Raw genomic sequence first — 18,067 nt, forward strand, 5'->3', positions numbered from 1 at the left:
TAACGGGATCTGATGCCCTCTTCGGGCATGCAGACGTATATGCAGATGGAGCACCTATACACATAAAAAATACATAAATAATTTTTTTAAAAAACCACCATGACCAGAAGCAAAGCCACCCCTTCTAAACCTACACAAACAGTGCCACCAACTAGGAACTAAGTATTCAAACATCTGATCTTATAGGGGAACATTCTCATTTAAATAACCACATACCCTGTCTCAGGATTTCTATTACTACAATGAAGCACCTTGACCAAAAAGCAAGTTGGGGAGGAAAGGGTTTATCACCTTACACTTCCATGACACTATTCATCACTGAAGGAAGCCAGGGCAGGATCTTGGAGGCAGGAGCTGACGCAGAAGCCACAGAGGGGTGCTGCTTACTGACTTGCTTCCCACGACTTGCTCAACCTGCTTTCTTATAGAACCCAGGATCACCAGCCCAGAGATGACACTACCCATAAGGGGCCGGGCCCTCCCCCATTGATCACTAAATGAGAAAATGCCTTACAGCTGGATCTCTGGAAGCATTCCCTCAACTGAGGCTCCTTTCTCTCTGATGACTCTAGCTTGTGTCAAGTTAACATAAAACCAGCCAGTACACACCCCACTGTCACCAATGGGAACCAACTGTTTAGATATCTGAGTCTATGACGGAGTGAGGGGCATTCTCAGTGGTTAAGAGCACCGATTGCTCTTCCAGGAGACCCTGGTTCAATTCCTAGCACCAACACAATGGCTCACAACTTCAATCCTAGGTATCCAAAGCTCTTGTCTAGCCTCCATGGGCACTGCATGAACATTGTATATAGACATACATACAGGCAGTACACCCATATTTATGAAATTTTTAAAAATGTTAAAAACCTTTTTTAAAAAAAAAAACTTTAAAAAAACCCAGAGAGTACCAGACTCAGTGAGAGATCCTGTCTCACTTAAAAAAACATGGTGGTGAGTGACTGAAGAAGACACCCAATGTCGTCCAGTAGCCTCTGCTCACACATGCACACACCAAACTTGTACATTCATGTACAGCACAGTCTCATAAAAGACACCCAATGTCAGCCAGGCGATATTGGTGCACACCTTTAATCCCGCACTCAGGAAGCAGAGACGGGTGGATCTCTGTGAGCTTGAGGTCAGCCTGGTCTACAAGAGCTAATTCCAGGACAGGCCCCACAGCTATCTTCTCTCAAAAACCAAAAAAAAAAAAAAAAAAAAGGAAGGAAGAAAAAAAGAAGACACCCAATGTCATTCAGTAGCCTCTGCTCACACATGCACACACACAAACATGTACACGCATGTACAGCACACTCCCATAAAAGAAACAGCAGGGGGTTTGTCACTACAGGGCCCTGTTACTACAGAAGAAACAGTGAGCTAAAGCATAGACCTAAAGAAATTCTAGTTTATCACACAGGACACGTGTGGAAGAGGGCACGAGATACTGTGCATTCCAGTGAGTACAGCACCAGGGTCCTCAGAGGGGAGAGAGAGTGAGGCAGAGGCAGCGGAGGAGAGGAGGGATGGTTTCCAAAACCAGCACAAGCTAGTCCCACACAGGTTCAAGGTGCCGGATAAATACAGAGTGTTAGCACTCTAGTTGATGGCGTGAACCTGGGGGAGCACAAGGAGCCTAGTTCAGGCCCCAGAACCCAGGGGAAAATGCTGCTGGACATAGTGGCACCTGTGTACAATCCCAGAGCTGGGAGGTGGAGACTAGCTGACCAGCCAGTCTAGTCTAACTGGTGAGTTTCTGGCCCAGCGAAGGACCCTTTCTCAAAGGAGATAGGCAACATTTCTGTAGAAAATCTCTGAGATAGTTATCTGGCCTCCACATTCATGCACACACACACATGAGTACACATACACACACACACACACACACACACACACACACACACAGGCATGAGTATCTTATCTAGACTCTCAACTCCATGAGTAGAATGATGAAAACACCCGGACTCAGCTCAAGTGAAAAGAGGAGGAAACACACTACAGTCAGTGAAAACACTATTCAAGAATAAGGGGGAGGAGGTCGCTGAAAGTTGGCTCAGTGGTTAAGAGCATTTGTTGCTCTTACAAGAAGACCCAGGTTCGATTCCCAGAACCCACATGGAGGATCATGACTGCCTGTTACTTCTCTGACCTCTGAGAGCACCAAGTACACACATAATGCAAGCAAAACAAAACACTTATACACATAATCAAATAAATCTTTTTTAAAAAAAATAAAGGTGGGACTAGAGAACTGGTTTAGCAACTAAGAGCACCTACAGCTCATTCAAAGAACCTGGGTTCATTTCTAGCACCCACATCAGGGGCTCACAACCTCCTGACACCTTCCCACATACATGCGGCATATGCTCACATAGACACACATAAACAAAATAAATCCTCTTTTAAAAATTTATTTATTAAGCATACAATGTACTGCTGGCAAGGAAGGCACCAGGTCTCATTACATTACAGATGGTTGTGAGCCACCATGTGGTTGCTGGGAATTGAACTCGGGACCTCTGGAAGAGCAGCAAGTACTCTTACCCTCTGGGTCATCTCTCCAGCCCCCAAAATAAATCCTTAAGGGAAGAAAAGGTGAAACAAGGGTGTTGTTGAGCCAACAGAGACAGAACAGTATGTTAACAGAGGTCAGGAAGTTGAACTTGAATCAGAAGGACAGTAATTCCCCAAGTGGTATAAGATGCAATGGGAGCCAGAATAGCAAAAAAGGTACAGATTTGAGGAGAGGCACGGGGGTGGAGGGAAGGGAGAAACCGCACAGATACCAAATGACAACAGCAGCAAAGGCCAAGGAGGCGGTTAAATCAGGATTACCCCTTCAGGAGTGCTCCCCCTTCCTTGGGTATGTCTTTGCTTCTCTGGCTCCTTTGAGAAGCACACAAGCGGGTTGGAGAGATGGCTCAGAGGTTAAGAGCATTGCCTGCTCTTCCAAAGGTCCTGAGTTCAATTCCCAGCAACCACATGGTGGCTCACAACCATCTGTAATGGGGTCTGGTGCCCTCTTCTGGCCTGCAGGCATACACACAGACAGAATATTGTACACATAATAAATAAATAAATATTAAAAAGAGAGAAGCACACAAGCACGCAGGAATCCACGGGGGCCAGAAGAGGGCATCAGATCCCTTAGAACTAGCCTTAGAGATGATTGTGAGGGCACCAGGCACACACGCAGTGTACTTACACACATGCAGGGAACACACACACAAAAAAAGAAATCTATTTTTTTAATTGGATATTTCAATTTGCAATTATTAAGCAATCAGAAAGTGTACAAAGTGAGGAAGGGTGGAAGTATTTCGTCAACACTCTGTACTTAAAATAAGAGCTGGTGCCAAGTGTGTTGCACACCCCGGAGACTGTAGCACTTAGGAGGCTGAGGCAAGAGGATTTAAAATTAGAGACTGCCTACATGAAGAAGTGACCTAGTAGAGATAGATTGTAGGTACACAGATTGTGGGGTGGGAGGAGAAGAAAAAAAATGAACCAAAGAGAGCAAAAATAAGGGTACAGTAGTCTGCTTGCCACAAAAGCATGAGGCCCCGGGTTTGGTCCCCAGCACCATGTAAACTGGCTACAGCAGCACACGTCTATAATCCCAGCACACAAGGTAGAGGTCATCCTCATCTACATATCAAGATCCAGGCCAACCTGAGCTACATGAAACCTGGTCTCAAAAGAGGGGAGGAAGAGAGCAGGGTGGGGGATTATGAGGGAGGCGGAGACAAGGAAGGAAAGGAGGCAGGCAGGAGGACTGGTAAGAAGGCTCATTAGATAAAAGTGCTTGTTACTAAACCTGATAACCTGAGTTCGAGCCCAGAACTCACGTGGAGGAAGAAAACCAAGTCCTCTCTGAAAGTAGTTCTCCCACCTCCACAATTATGTCACTACATGCCACTGCATACAAATAAATACATGTAAATTTTTTTTTGAAAGATAACGCAAAGTTAGTTAATGTAAACCAAAGTATATACTGGGTTTAATTATACTAATGAAGTCAGAAGATGCAATGGCAATGTTCCTGCCATAAACAAATTTGAATAGCAACTTTCCTCGAGGCCACTCCCCCAAGCAACGGACAGTCTTTTCCTGATGTCATAAGCTACCCATTGTGACCACCCATTCTGTCCCTTGACAACACAAGGTAACAGCCCTTCGAGTCAAAGGGTTGTATAGCCTGCTAACTTCACCTCCTTGGAAGCTACTGTTTTGGGCTCTTGTATCTGCTTGAATTACCTTCTCTTACAGCCGTTTGCTGGCTTTCTCTGCATAGCTGTTGCTGACAGAACTTGAAGAGGAAGAATTTCACTCCAGAGTCCCAAGAGCCAAAGCTTGGCAGAAGACAGTACGCTCTTACAAAAAGGCTTTTCCTTGAGAGGTGTGCCATTTATACTTTGGAGAGCAAGACAACTTGGCTTCGAGTCGAGTCCCCATGGAGCCAGAATCCATTGAAATCTGTCCTTACAACCCTCACCACCGAATCCCACTCAGCAGACTCCAGTACCACCTGGCATCATGCAGGAAGAAGAACCCCAAGAAAGCCAAAAAGATGGCCAGCTGTAAATACAATGCTTGCCACGTGGTCCCCATCAGAAAGCTGGCTGAACATGAAGCTACTTGTGTCAGCCGAAGCTCCCTGGAGGAAGAGGACACGCTGAGCCCTCTTCACATTAGTCTCCCAGAGCCGCAGACTGAGGACACACTACCGGTCCGTTGGCTTTCCAACCCTGATATATGGAATGTTGACGGTGCCAACTCTCACCCAATGTTCGTGCTTAAGAGTTTTGTTCCCCAAAAACTTGTTTGTGAAAGTGACACACAAGAGTCACAGAGAGGAGACCAAACCCCAGAGGATCCTCGAGCCAGGACCAGGAGGGCAAACCTCTAGCAGGAAGAAGAGGGCTCTCAAAATGCGTGGATAGACGCGAATCTCAAAATAAAAAACCTGCAAAGTAACTGGCCCTGCTGTTGATTGTTCCAAAAGAGCTTAGGAAGTCTGCGGTAGAGGTGGGATTTATAACAAAGGTGAGATGAATGTAAGTTGACCCAACTTCCATGGGGAACACTTTGACAGGAACTATGAAAATGATCATCACACACAGGCTTTGATCAAGTAACTCCATATCTAAGACTTCACCCTGCACAGCCAGCCACATGTAGAAAATGAGGTTGAGTACAGTTACTTAGTAACGTATTATTTATAGCAGCACTGACTTGCCCATAAAGAGGGCCTACCTGAGGGAATTAGGTTGTAACTTTACTAACAAGAGAAGGGACTGTGATGAGCCATTTGTAGAAACTGTATAGATGTTGGAAATTGGACACTGCTTCTTCAGAAAGGCGAATAGTTAGGCTTGCTTCACCTTGCAGACTCTCTGGCAGCTACTTGTTTCTATAGGATGAAAACAGCCAGAGAGAACACCTAAGTCAGTGACCCCATGTTCCAATAAAGCTGTCTACACAAACAAGAGGCAGCCTGGATTTGGCCGGTGGGATGTAGATTGCCAACCACTGAGTTTAAATGATAAAAAAACAAGCCTAGAAAAATCTACATTATAATATGCCATTTGTACAGGGCCAGAGAGGAAGCATGATATATGTGCTTGTATGGCATACACAGGATAAAATAGCAGCATGTCCAGAGGTTTAAATGCTCAGCACCTGATAAGAGCTTCTTCCTAGACTCCTAACACTGGCTGCTTCGAGGAAGAACAACCAATGAGTAAGGAAGACATCTCCCTGTTCTTCGCCTCTGCACACCTGTGTATGTGTTACCTGGCTTACATATATATTTTTAAAAAAAGCAGCCAGAAGCCATAATTAGGATTTTGTAAGTTCTTCAGAAATCTTTATTTTTTAAAGACATAGTGTATAGCTAACCTAGAACTAACCATATAGTCTAGTTGACCTTGAACTGTGAAGTAAGCTAAGGCTTGAGTTCACAGGTGATCCACCATACCTAGTGTAGGAGGAAATCTAATCTTTTTTTTTTTTTAAGCATAACTTGGGCACACGCCACACCACCCTTGCCTCAACTGTTTCCATAATGTGGTGTGCCCCTGACCCCGGAGACAGCGTTTCTTGGTGTGTTAAATGAGATTACTCAAAGGGTAAAGACACTTAAACTGACCTGAGTTCAATCTCCAGAACCCACATAAAGGCAAAGAAAATCAACTCCACATGAACTCTGTCCATATGCACACTGTGAATAACACCTCCCAAAAAACCATACCCAATAACAATTTTAGATTTTTTGTTTTGTTTTTCGAGACAGGGTTTCTCTGCAGCTTTAGAGCCTGTCCTGGAGCTAGCTCTTGTAGACCAGGCTGGTCTCAAACTCAGAGATCCGCCTGCCTCTGCCTCCCGAGTGCTGGGATTAAAGGCGTGCGCCACCACTGCCCAGCTCAATTTTAGATTTTTATTCTTGTGTGTATGTGAATGTATGCCAGGTCTCAGCAGGTGCCCCTAGAGCTGAAGTTACAGGGGCATGTCAGCTGCCTGACAGGGATACCAAACTTGGGTCCTCTGGAAGAACAAGTGTTCACCAGCCCCAAATAACAAAATTTAACAAGAATTTAAGTGTACTAAGTAGAGAACAGCCAATGGGAAGTCAGGGGGAAGCAGTGGAGGGATAGTTGTATAAGGCCAGGAAAAATGTCTGGTGTGTATTAAGAGCAAATTAGTCATTAAAAAAGATCTATCATGAGGTGATTCTAGTGTCTTGATCTTTTGTGTATGTTTGTTACTAGGGACCCAGGGCTTTGTACCTACTAAGCACACACACTACCACCTGCTACATAGCCTACTTTTATATAAACTTGAAGCCTTCCATAAAGAAGTTTAAATGAATATGCCAAATGCAAAGTGACACCCTGGGTTGAAGAGAGACAGGTGAAATCCAGAGGAAGCCTGGTATTTGGGGGTGGTTTTACACCAGCCATTCTTTAGGTTTTGTGAAATGTACCACTGTTTGGCCAGATGTGAATGTTGGCAAAGTGAAGTGCTGGAACTCATCACATGATCACGGTAGGTCCTCTGGGCACTTAATACATCCAAGTAAAAACTTTAAAACGCAGAGTGAACCCGGAAGGGTGTGAGAAAGGCCTCCATAGGGTCCAGTTTGGGCTGAATCCATTCTGTCACCAGATGGGAAGTTCCCATCAGCTGTTGTCAGCAGGGCAGCTGAGGATCTATAGTCCTGACTAAAAAGGACTGGGTGGTTCAACGCACTGAGATCAGGGAAGCTCTGCATCAATGTTAGTCATCACGGCATTGTTCAGCCATCCATGCCAGTCTTCCAAGTCAAGTCTCACTGACAAACCCTCTCCCTCATTGCAGGCTGGCCCAAATCCAGATCCCAGCCATCTGCTGTTGCCTCCGCCTACTTCAGTCCTCAGCCTGTCTCCAAAGAACTGGGAGACTGCACCTGCTCTATGACACACTACCTCCAATTAGTATATAAATTGCTTGCTTCCTCAAAGTCTCAACCAGCTGGTTTGGGTAGTTTAGCACACTCCCTTGAGTCTGAGTGATAGCAGGAACCTTGTCTCCTTTAGTAGTCCCAAGTGACCCTTCCTTGTATCTCAAGACGCCTCAGTCATCTTCACCTTGGGCCATGTTATATACAGGTCACCGTTTGGATCTTGTTGGTTGACCCCTGCACAACTTTGAGACTGTCCCTACTTAATATTCACATTTTGCTCCCAGAACCGAGCTCATCACATTAGGAAACACAAACCGGGTGGATCCAACTGATGAAGGCCGAAAGGCCTTACCTCCAGCTGGCTCCCCGCAACAAGCACAACTAGGTATTCCCATCCCCTGTGGGCTCTCCCTTTGTATAATTCCTGAGAATAAGACCAGAGGTAGGATTTGCATGTGTGTGACAGTTGTGTAGCTTGGTCTATTTGTGGGGCTAACAGTGGGGTCAGGACCTGTCCTTGGTGCTTATTTTTGAGACCCTTCTCCCCATGCTGGATTGCCTCACCCAACCTTGATGCATGGGGAAGAGCCTGGTTGGTCTTGCCTGAACTTGATGTGCTATGCTTTGTTGACTCCTATGGGAGGCCTGCCCCTTTCTGAATGGAGACAGGAGTGGATGGGGGAGGGGGAGAAGGGAAAGGGGAAGTGAAAGGAAGGAGGGGGGGAAACTGGAACACAAAATAAAAATAATTTAATTTTTTCCCATTTAATAAAAATTTTTTCTCATTACATTTTAGTCCAAAAAAAAAAAAAAAAAGCCAGAGGTAGGAAAGGGCATTGGGTGGGGTGTCTCAGACCAGCTCATCAGCATAACCAAGGACTTCCAGGGGCCTAGGCTCCTAGCTAAGGTCTTTGGACCCAAGAACCTGCACCTCCAGCCAGCAGCAGACAGCCACAAAATACAGATCTTGGTGGGAACCTCTGGAAACAAGGCAGCTCAGGCCTCTTCCCCAAGGAAGCTGACATCCTTTTATGGCAGAGAAAAGGAGAGAAAGGTAGAGACACTCTGGTGGCTACTCTTCATGGTTGACTTGAACAGTGTCTGAGGAAATTCCAGGGATTTAAAGGGAAAAACCCACCCTACATGTAGGTGGCAGCACCCATTGAAGAGCCCAGACTGACTGAGAAGCCTGGTAAGCACTAGCAGCCTTCATCCTCTGCTTCACGGTAGCCTCGTTTCTGCCACCACACCTTCGCTAGCACAGACCAGGAGCCAATGTAGCTCCCCCAGCTTCCTTCCTGCCCCCCGTAAGTCCCTTCTTGGTCCTAGTAGTGAGAAAAGCACGAACAAACACAGGGGTGAGGCAGGTGCAGCTCAGAGACAGAACCTACCTGAGGCATGTGGCTCAGACACATAGCACAGGGGTGAGGCAGAAAGAACCGACCTGAGCATGGGGCTCAGGCACAGGCTGTAGGAGGCAGTATGGGAAGAGCAGAGCCTGTCCCCATCATCCCTTGCATAAGAGCAGGGAAGTGTCTGAACTCTGGAGCGCTGGCTCAGGTGTGTCTTGAGATGGTATCTCTTGCCTTATTAGAAAGGATCTGCCTCTAGTCTTCCCAGCAACCTGGACTCAGTACAGGCTTTCCAGAGGTTCATCCAACCTCCGACCCAAGGACACTCATGCAAACTACTGAACTTCCTGATCTAAACATTAGGCTCAGCATCTCTCTCTTCAAGCTCACCAGCTATAGGCCATACTCCATCCACTGACCCTAACCAAGGGAGGCAACAGCCTGAAAAAGCAATTGTTCCCACAACCTCAGACATAGGGCTTCAGAGGTAGGCAGCCTTCTTTCTGCACACTGGCCACCAGAGTTGCACAGTTCTGCCAGTCCTTTCCACCTTCCAAGAGCCTCTCACCCATGCCCAACTTCACCAAGAGTTCCTAGGAGATTTGCAGAGATTTCCACAGGGCAAAGTTCTAAGGACAAAGGTCCACATACCTATATGTCAGAATAAAGCCACTAAGGCATTTCAAGCAAGGCCCAGAAGGCAGAGTCAGGGCTGCACAGGGAGAGGGGTATTTTATTGTGGAGAGAATGGACCAAAAGGGGATGAAAAAAGGAACACTCCTAGCCACGTCCCCTATCCTAAGCGGAGGTATGAGATGAGGCCGGTCTTGATGAGAGCCTGGGAGAAGCTAACAGGGTTCCTAGTGGCATTGGGGACAGAACAGATAGGCCCAGGAGTGGGATTTTGTTCTTTTAGCACCAGGAACTAACTTCCCAAAGATAGACCTGGGGACAGGATATAGTGTGTGTTACTTCTGCTGCCACCTGAGTAGTCTGAGGGGCTGGCAGCAGGCGACTTCCTGAAGCTGATCACCTGAATGTGATTTCAAAGCAAACCTCACCCCCCCCCACCCTAGCCCCTGTAAACATGAGAACAGATCTGTACCCTCCAAGCCCCTTCAGGACAGAATGAGGGTCCGAGATGTGTGGCTGGGCTTCAGGCGGCCCAGGAGCTGCCGGGCTTTCTCTTGCATGAAGAGCTGGTCTTTGGTGCCCCCGCAGGCCACCATCTTCCAGGCGTTGGTCATCTGGTAGGTGAGAGAGTTAGCTCAATAACAAACCCCGGTAGTCCTGGGTAGTAAGGGTGGGGACATTTCTAGGGCCTTCCCTCTGGATGCTGGAAGCCAGTTTATGCTCCCTCCATTTTCTTTGGTGGCCCTGGGGAAGTCACGCCTCATCTGTGGGCTTAATAGTAAAGCAGGAGGCTAAGACAGGAAAAAAATGTACAGCACCTGCTGGCCTCAGGAGAAGCCACAGCAGAACAGATGAGGACACTGGGATGCAATGACCCAGGTCAGCACTAAGTCAGCCAAATACAGATAATGACCCAGTGGCAGGTAAAGTCCAAGCCTCAGGAAGGAAATGGGGCTAGATGCATCTCTTCAGGTAAGGTTAGGAATGGCTTCCCATAGGAAGTAGCAGCTAGCCTAAGATTATAAAAGTTAATCAGGCAAAGAGTCACAGGAATGCAGTAGAACAGTCAGGCCCTGGGGCAAAAGGGTAGCAGGACCTGTTTACAGCAAGCACTCACAGGGGCAGGGGCTGGAATATGGCTCCGGGGCTTCTGGGTGGCCACCACTTTCTCAGGTTTGGCCTGCAGGAACCCCTGGTTGAGCAGGTTGTTATCCTCTTTGATACCTGGCAGGGTGAAGCTAGAGGAGCTGGATGGGACACTTGTTGGCTGAAATCAAAACCAAGTTAGTCACCACTTTGCCACAAGATCTTTGCCAGGGGAAAACAAAACAGAAATACAACCTGGTATCCCAGCATCCCCACCTCGATGAGATGTGGAGCAGGATATCCACCCTCTAAGCCTCAGTTCCCTTTCAGATAAGGAGTTTAAACACACTCCCTTAATCTTTTTACTTAAAGGAATATCTATGAACTGATAATTTCGGAGCCTAGCAATGCCAGCTCCTGTCACATGAGGTCTGACACAGTACTCCAGGCTTCCTGGTCCAGAAACACCCCTAAGCATCAAGTGGAATTTGCTGCAGACCCATAAAGCACCCCTGCTCTGCTCACTGGCTTGCTTTCCTTATATTCGACTTGGGGCAAGGGGCCCAGGAGTCAAGACCACAGGCTAATTATTCCCTACAGCAGAGTGGGTTCAACCCCCAGCACTGCTTAAAGCCAAAAAATATATGTGCCTCTGGAGGCAGCCAAAGGTCTGACTGAAGGGAGCAAGTCCCCCACAGGGCAGGGCTCCCTGGAAAAAGGCTTTTCTAGAAGGATAACAGCCCTACCTATAAGATCTGTTTAGCAATTCATCTCCTTCATTCATGCTCCTACCACTCCCTCACAGCCTCTTTACTGGTGCCAGGTATCAGGCCTAAAGGAAAACTCCAATTCCCCTAACTCCAAAAGGCTGTCCAAACATCCAGAAATGAGCTCAACCTAGACCTAGATAAGAGGATTCTGGCAGTTAGATAAAAGCCAACAGGCCTCAGGAACCTGTGAAGCCGGTTCCCCTCCACTTGAACATATGGTTACTTGTGGGGCCTATCATATATCAAAGCTTATTTATGCCGGTCTCCAGGCTCCCTCCCTATCACAAGTACCTGTTACTCATTTCAAAGCCCAGGCCAGCATCCTAGCCCTTCTTATCTCCTCCCATACCCCAAAATCCCAGTTCCCTTCCGGCAGCCACTCATTTTCCTTATAACCCTGTCATTCATGCTGTTTTCTCTGTTCTCTATCCCGTGCTATCCTCCTCTCTCTCGCAGATAGCCCTGGTCATGTCTAGGCTGCTGTTTATGTACAATCTATTCTTTCTCTTCTCTGGATTCTTCCAGACGTCTCTGGCTGTTCTCTCTCTCATATCCAAAATAAAAAATCTTCCCTTTAACCATACAGCAGAACTGCCATACCATCAATTTATATACCAGGCCACATCCCATCAGCTCCGAGGGACCTGCATTAGCACCTGGGCTCTTAAAGGCAGTGACTTCTACTCCCAGAAGAGCAAGGCTGGCCTGTAAGCCAGATAGCAGTTGCTCAGGGTTAAAGTACCTCAACCACCCAGCTGGGCTTGGGGCACATGTGGTTGGCACTCAGTGGGCAGGGTGGTGCTGGGGGCCTAGAATGTTCTAGTAATATAACTCTTGCCAAATCAAACCTAGGAAAGACACATCAGGACTCTCAGTGAAGCTCAGGCTGGATGCCCAGACCTGCCATCTCCTGCCAATCTTCCCAACACTGGGCCCAACCGGAGAACCAGAACCCCCCCCCCCCCCCCATCTAGAGGGTCCTCTCCATGACCAGACAGCTTCAAAGGCAGAAGGTTCCCAAGGCCCCATGAAGCAGGTAGTTACTGTCACCCCCCTTACCAAGGACAGAGTTTTGGGAAGTGTAGACATCAGCTTCCCATCTTCATCCACAATGTCAAGAGCCAGAGACTTTCGAACTTTCTTGATAGGGCTTCGCCGCAGCTGAGGGTTGGGGAAGAAAAGGATGGATGGCGTGAGTAATCAGGTTCCCCATGGTCAACACCTCAGTGACCACAGTCATTGAATCAGGACTTGAGAGTATGTGTAATCAAGGAGACCTTGGCCACACTAGACTCTGACCCAGGTGGTCCTTACCCTGCCAGACACTGTGGGTCCTTCCCAGCCTCACTGCCTAGCTCCATCATCTCCCTCTAGGGAGAGCAGTCTAGGGAAGAACACAAAAGCAAGGAGATCTGTGGCAACAAGAGTAGCCAGCCAGTGTAATGGGAAGGAAGCAGACCATGACTGGTATCGCATCAAGTGGCCCTGTGAATCCCACCTCACCCAACGGAAAACCTCCATGTGCTGCCTTCATGGCTGAGGTACCCATTCTGACCCTTTTCCTAACTCACTTTACCATCTGAAAAAGAATACTTGGAATCTGTCCCCCTCTATTCCCTCATCCCACATGAATTCACATGGCCATGAGGGTATGTGCTGCACGCCTGTCTCTGTAAATCTCACTTGACCACTACTGCACTTGGCACCCCCTGGTCCAACCCACTTCAGAAGGGTGCATCACTCAAAGTGCAGGAGGACCCAGGGAAGAGACCAGGGCTCTCTGAAAGGTGTACTCCCTCGGTAAGGCACTTCACGGGTCCCCCTGCCCTTGGGGCTGACTTTCTAGGCCTCAAGTCACTCACCCCAGGCTTTCTTTTCTGCTTCTCAGGCCTTACATCATCCTCAATAATGAGCTCAATGCCGGCCTCAGAACGTAGCACTTCCTTCAAGTCCTCTTCCAGGTGTGGAGTCTGAGGCTGTGGACAGATGCAAGGGTGACCCACATGAGGCCAATTCAGGCTGTGCAGGTCTAAGAGAGGTGGACGGTACTAGGCAAGCAAAGGAAGCCTACACCAGGACACTGACCTCACATGGATTGCTCATAACCTAGTTGTCCTGCCTTATTAGACAACTGGATGAAGACCTTATCCCTGACAACCTACATGTCTAGAAGAGCAGCTTTACAGCTCCACATAGCCTTGTGCAGCAATTTTCATGTCTACAGAGTAGAAACTCGGGCTCATATGTATCAAGAACTTGACTCTATTATAATACAGATGCTTGAGCCTGGTCTTCTTTGAAGTCCCAGGTCCTTAAGAGTCGATGCAGAATCCAGGAATTTCAGACAGCACCTGTCTATAACCTCAGCACTGTGATGTTGGCCAAGACAGGAGAAATCAGCCCGGACAAGTTCAAGGACAGTCCTGATAGTGTTAGTTTTCCATTAACTTGACACAAACTGGAGTCACCTGAGAGGAGGAGACCCGAGAAAAGGTTTCCAAACAGAATGGCCTGGAGGCAAACCTCTGAGGGTATATATTCTCAATAATAATTGACGTGGGAGGGCCCCACTGTAGTCCTGGGGTGTATCAGAAAGTAACTGAGTAAGTCATGAGGAGCAAGCAAGCACTCCCCCTCAGCAACTGCACCAGCTCCTGCTCTGACTTCCCACTGTAGGCTGAAGTAAGCCCTATCTCCCTGAAGTTGTTTTTGGTCAGCATTTTACCACAGCAACAGAAACCCAAGACACTGGGCTTCGTAGACAAAAGCTATCTTTAAAAAGAACCTACATACACCAAAAGCCCAGCTTCCTTCTGTCCTTGTTCCGCACTAACTGGGACATTATGTGTCTTGTTTCCATTGCTCGGGTGCAGAAGCTCCAAGTAACCTCTCTACCCTTGGGTAGTAAAGACTTGGAGAGACAGTGAACACTCACAGTGACACTTCAAATGTCATACAAAGAGCCAACACTGTCCACTCATCTACAGCCGCCAAGAACAAGCCTGAAGGGTGACCTAGTTCAACAGACAGCCTTTCTAACCTATTAGGGACAGTATTAACTAGTACTCATGACTAGTACCAGTTTCTAGAAGCCCCCACTTGACCTAGAATAAATGAGATAACCTTCCTCTTTGCTGAGGCCTTCCTTTTCTCCTCCCCATGCAGTGCAGACTGGCTCACAATAGCCTTGCTTCAGCATCCTGAGTGCTAGATTAAAGGCAGGGACCACCATGCCTAGCTTCCACCCCCACCTTTTAAATAGGGTCTCATGTTGCTCAGGCTAGCCCCAAACTTTCTAGGTGGCTGAACTTTTGATCTGTCTGTCTCTTCCACCTGCCAAGAACAGGTATTACAGGTGAGTGTCACTATGCATGTCTTGGCCCTTTTCTTTACAGTAAGAAAATCTGTAGGTATTTAGGTGGCATGTGTTTTAATGTCCAAATCCCCTGTTCTACACAATGTCACCAAGATACCACCGACTCTACGGTCAGCCAGTTTCTGCCTGTCTGGCACACTGAAGGTACTCAAGAAATGCAAACAAGTAGAAACTGTACCTTGTGAGAAGACTATGGAGCCCTCAGAGAGAAAGGGGCTCATCAGCCCACGTCAGATGAAGCCACCCCACAGAGAGTCACAGCAACCATGGCACATACCAGGGGCTTCAGTGGTCCGTACTTCTCCAGGGCATTCTTGAACGGGGTTGGCGTGTGGGGAGTGTTGTCCATGGAGTACTTCTGATCTGGGGTTACAAACCTGCCAGGGGCCAGAGGAGGCTCAGCCAAGGCAAAGAGTGAACCCCTGCTTTCCCAGTCATGACCAGGATCCCCAACTCCCCCCAGATACTCTTTCCTATCACATTGGTTCAACAGTGCCTGCCTGACTTCCTGCACAAGGTCTAGGTCAGGGACCCAGAGGAAGGCTATTCTCAAATAAAAAAAAAAAAAAAAAAAAGGACAGGAAAGAGGGGGGAGGAGACCATGACAATGATGGAGAGTGCTGCCCATCAAAGTACAGTCTGGGGACTTCCCAGATACAAGGCATATTTCAGGCCCAGGAAGCAAGCCCACAACCCTATGTGTCCTATCTATAGAAAGTATGTGGTACTAGGTACAAGACAGCCTCGATCTCCACTGGTTCTCTCAGATCATCATGGTGGGGGCAGCAATGCAGAAAGAACACATGTACAGTTCTTCCATGTTCTCTCTCCATCTGCTCACAACTCAGGGGCCATGCTGCTCCTTACACAAAGGCATGCCTCCACCCTCGAGCTGCGGCAGTTCCCTTCTCAGTTCCTTTCTTCTCAAATTCCTGACAGCTGTGCTTCCAAGGGGCTGTCCCTGATCTCTGGTTATAGTGGAACAAGTGTGCCACCCCTCAGGCCAGGGCAATTTTCCCTTCAGAGACCAGTGTCTACTACCAATAAGGACCATACCTTGATGTGTGCTGTTTAGACAGTCCCTAATTTACAATTACAGCACAGCACAAACCAACAGCATTGTGCTTCTCACTTTCTGTACAGTATATATTAGCAAAACAGTCCCTTGTAATAGGCTTTGCATTGGAGTTTCTCAACTGCAGGGTTAGCAATCGAATACATTTAAGGCAGGAGAGGCTAAACTATTTTCTGGAAGTTATCTACTAAATAGATTTTTTTCTCTTTTTTTAAATTGTGTGTGTGTGCGCACACGCGCACGCATGCATGTCTCAGTTTAATTATGTATACTACTTGAGTGTAGAAGCATAAGAAACCCAGAGAAGGACATTAGATCTCCTACAACTGGACTTACAACTGGCTGTGAGTCACGATGTATGTACTGGAAATTGAATCAGAACCCTTTGCAAGAGCAGCCAGTGCTCTTAACCAGTGACTCATCTCTAGTCCCGTACCACTCAGGGCATTTTCCACTTTTCCTCCCCCTGCTGCACGGTAAGCACACACTTCATCACTGGCTCTATCACAGCCTCCATGTAGGGCGTTTTAAACTAGTGTTGGGTCTATTCCACTTTTAGCTGAGAACACCAGTATCTGTTGTTAGTAAACCATTCCTTCTACTAAGCCACACCTCTGTGACATGACGAAAAAAGTTCTGGGCACAGTGGTGACAAGTACTTGTGACACCAGCTCTTGGGGAGGCAGAAGCAGGAAGATAGTAAATCAAGGTCAGCCTCAGCTATATACTATGTCTGAGGCCAGTGTAAGACACACGAGGGCCTTTCTCTCACAACAGCACACCCCCAAACACAGGATGCATGAAATAAAGCTTTTGGCAACAAAACTCCAATTTGGAAATTTAAGTCTAGTATGTCTTGCAAAGAATCTTTGAAAGAGATAAGAATATCAAAAGAATTTGTGATAGTATCTGCATTTAAAGATAAAGCATGTTTTCCACCTCTGGTCAAAATGGAACAGCAGAAATCAGATACACCCTCTCACCAAAAGAAGGCAGATAGATGAACAGTTGTGTGAGGGGGACTTGTGACACTTGGCAATTGGGGAAAGTAATCCCCGAGTCCATGGCTATTCCAGTTAGCTATCTATCTCTTAAGCACAAAACAGGAGGAGGACACCCAGGCAGAACCTAGCAGTCACATGAGCTGCATTGAGTGACGTACAGGCCTAAGAATGTCACTCATTATCATCAGCCTTTTTTATTGAGATGCATTAGTAGCTTAGGTAGGTCTGGAACTTGCTCTGTAGACCAGGCTGGCCTTGAACTTGAGGTCCACCGGCCTCTGCTGGGATTAAAGGCAGCCCTGGTGCCCCACCACCGCCCGGCAAAAAGACCCACTCAGCTTTACCATAAAACAAAATGTAAAATACAGAAATACAAAATTATACAGCAGTAAATTCTACACCACAGGTCTCTAACCACAGAAGGAAAAGGCCAGGCCTGCCATAGTTCAGCATCCCTGTTAAAGGGCTCAGATGTAAAGTCCAGGTTCTCATTTGAATGCAAGAACTACTTCTCACAAGACTATCGTTATTATATTGAGTGATTTCTAACCAATGGATTTTAATAAATTGCTTTTGAAAAGTCATCATTACCTTGTGCAAAATTCCTGAACCAATTCCTTGAGCAGACTGTAATGCCTCTGTAGCCAAACCAATGAACAGAGAGAGGAGCAAGAAAGCAACCCTCATCCACCTGGAATTCCATCATGCCACAAGAGGGAGGGGGCATACCATAAAAGCCCTTCCTCACAGCAGGCTGAGGACAGACACAATCGCAGAGCTCTTGGCTCCTGTGGCATACAGAGCCCAGGGGCACTTTTGGGTTCAAACACATCTGATCCATACTTGATGCTTATCAAAGGAGGGAAAATATTAGGGTTTTTTTTTTTGTTTGTTTGTTTGTTTGTTTTTTGTGGCAATACTGTTTCTGAGATCCAGGACTATCAAGTTAAAAAAATAAAAGGGGAAAAGACGGAAAAAGAACAGGTTATTCAGACAAGGACCAAGAGGTATGACAGCCATGCCCCAGGATGAGAACGCCTCCCTGTTGTCCAGGTGGACAGGTGGCAGTGCGGCACTCACGATGGATACTTCTGATGCAGGGGAGTCTTATCCCTGTGCAAGGGTGTGGTGACCACCACCTTCTGGCTGCACACTGGAGTGGATGTCAGTGACGGGCTCTCTAGCTCCAGGGTATCCTGCTTGTTCCAGAAGTTCAGAAACTGTCAGGGAAGAGTTAGAACATGTGACAAGATGAAGCCTTTGACGGACAGGAACAGACCCTTAGGCAGCACTCCCCACGTCTGTTCCGTGAGGTTGAGGTCTT

At 47.2% G+C, this 18,067-nt stretch overlaps 2 protein-coding genes across 3 annotated transcripts in view; one reads left to right on the top strand and one right to left on the bottom strand.

Moving 5' to 3' along the window:
• Window positions 1-4,456: 4,456 nt before the first annotated feature.
• Gtsf1l (gametocyte specific factor 1 like) lies at window positions 4,457-4,912 on the top strand. The gene has a single exon (XM_042055118.1). It carries the CDS (start codon window positions 4,457-4,459, stop codon window positions 4,910-4,912), a length of 456 nt encoding a protein of 151 aa, XP_041911052.1.
• Window positions 4,913-9,564: 4,652 nt separating this feature from the next.
• The window catches only part of Mybl2 (MYB proto-oncogene like 2), a 36,505-nt gene continuing 28,002 nt past the window's right edge, over window positions 9,565-18,067 (bottom strand). For both annotated transcript variants that reach the window (XM_038331687.1, XM_038331685.1), the window contains 6 exons: window positions 17,824-17,963; window positions 14,942-15,041; window positions 13,151-13,264; window positions 12,348-12,449; window positions 10,550-10,699; window positions 9,565-10,046 (listed from right to left, as the gene is read on the bottom strand). In XM_038331687.1, coding sequence (XP_038187615.1) covers window positions 9,918-10,046; window positions 10,550-10,699; window positions 12,348-12,449; window positions 13,151-13,264; window positions 14,942-15,041; window positions 17,824-17,963 — 735 coding nt within the window. In that variant the 3' untranslated portion in view covers window positions 9,565-9,917. The remainder of the gene's footprint in view (window positions 10,047-10,549; window positions 10,700-12,347; window positions 12,450-13,150; window positions 13,265-14,941; window positions 15,042-17,823; window positions 17,964-18,067) is intronic.

This window comes from Arvicola amphibius, chromosome 5, assembly GCF_903992535.2.
Source record: "Arvicola amphibius chromosome 5, mArvAmp1.2, whole genome shotgun sequence".
NCBI classification, from domain to species: Eukaryota; Metazoa; Chordata; class Mammalia; order Rodentia; family Cricetidae; genus Arvicola; species Arvicola amphibius.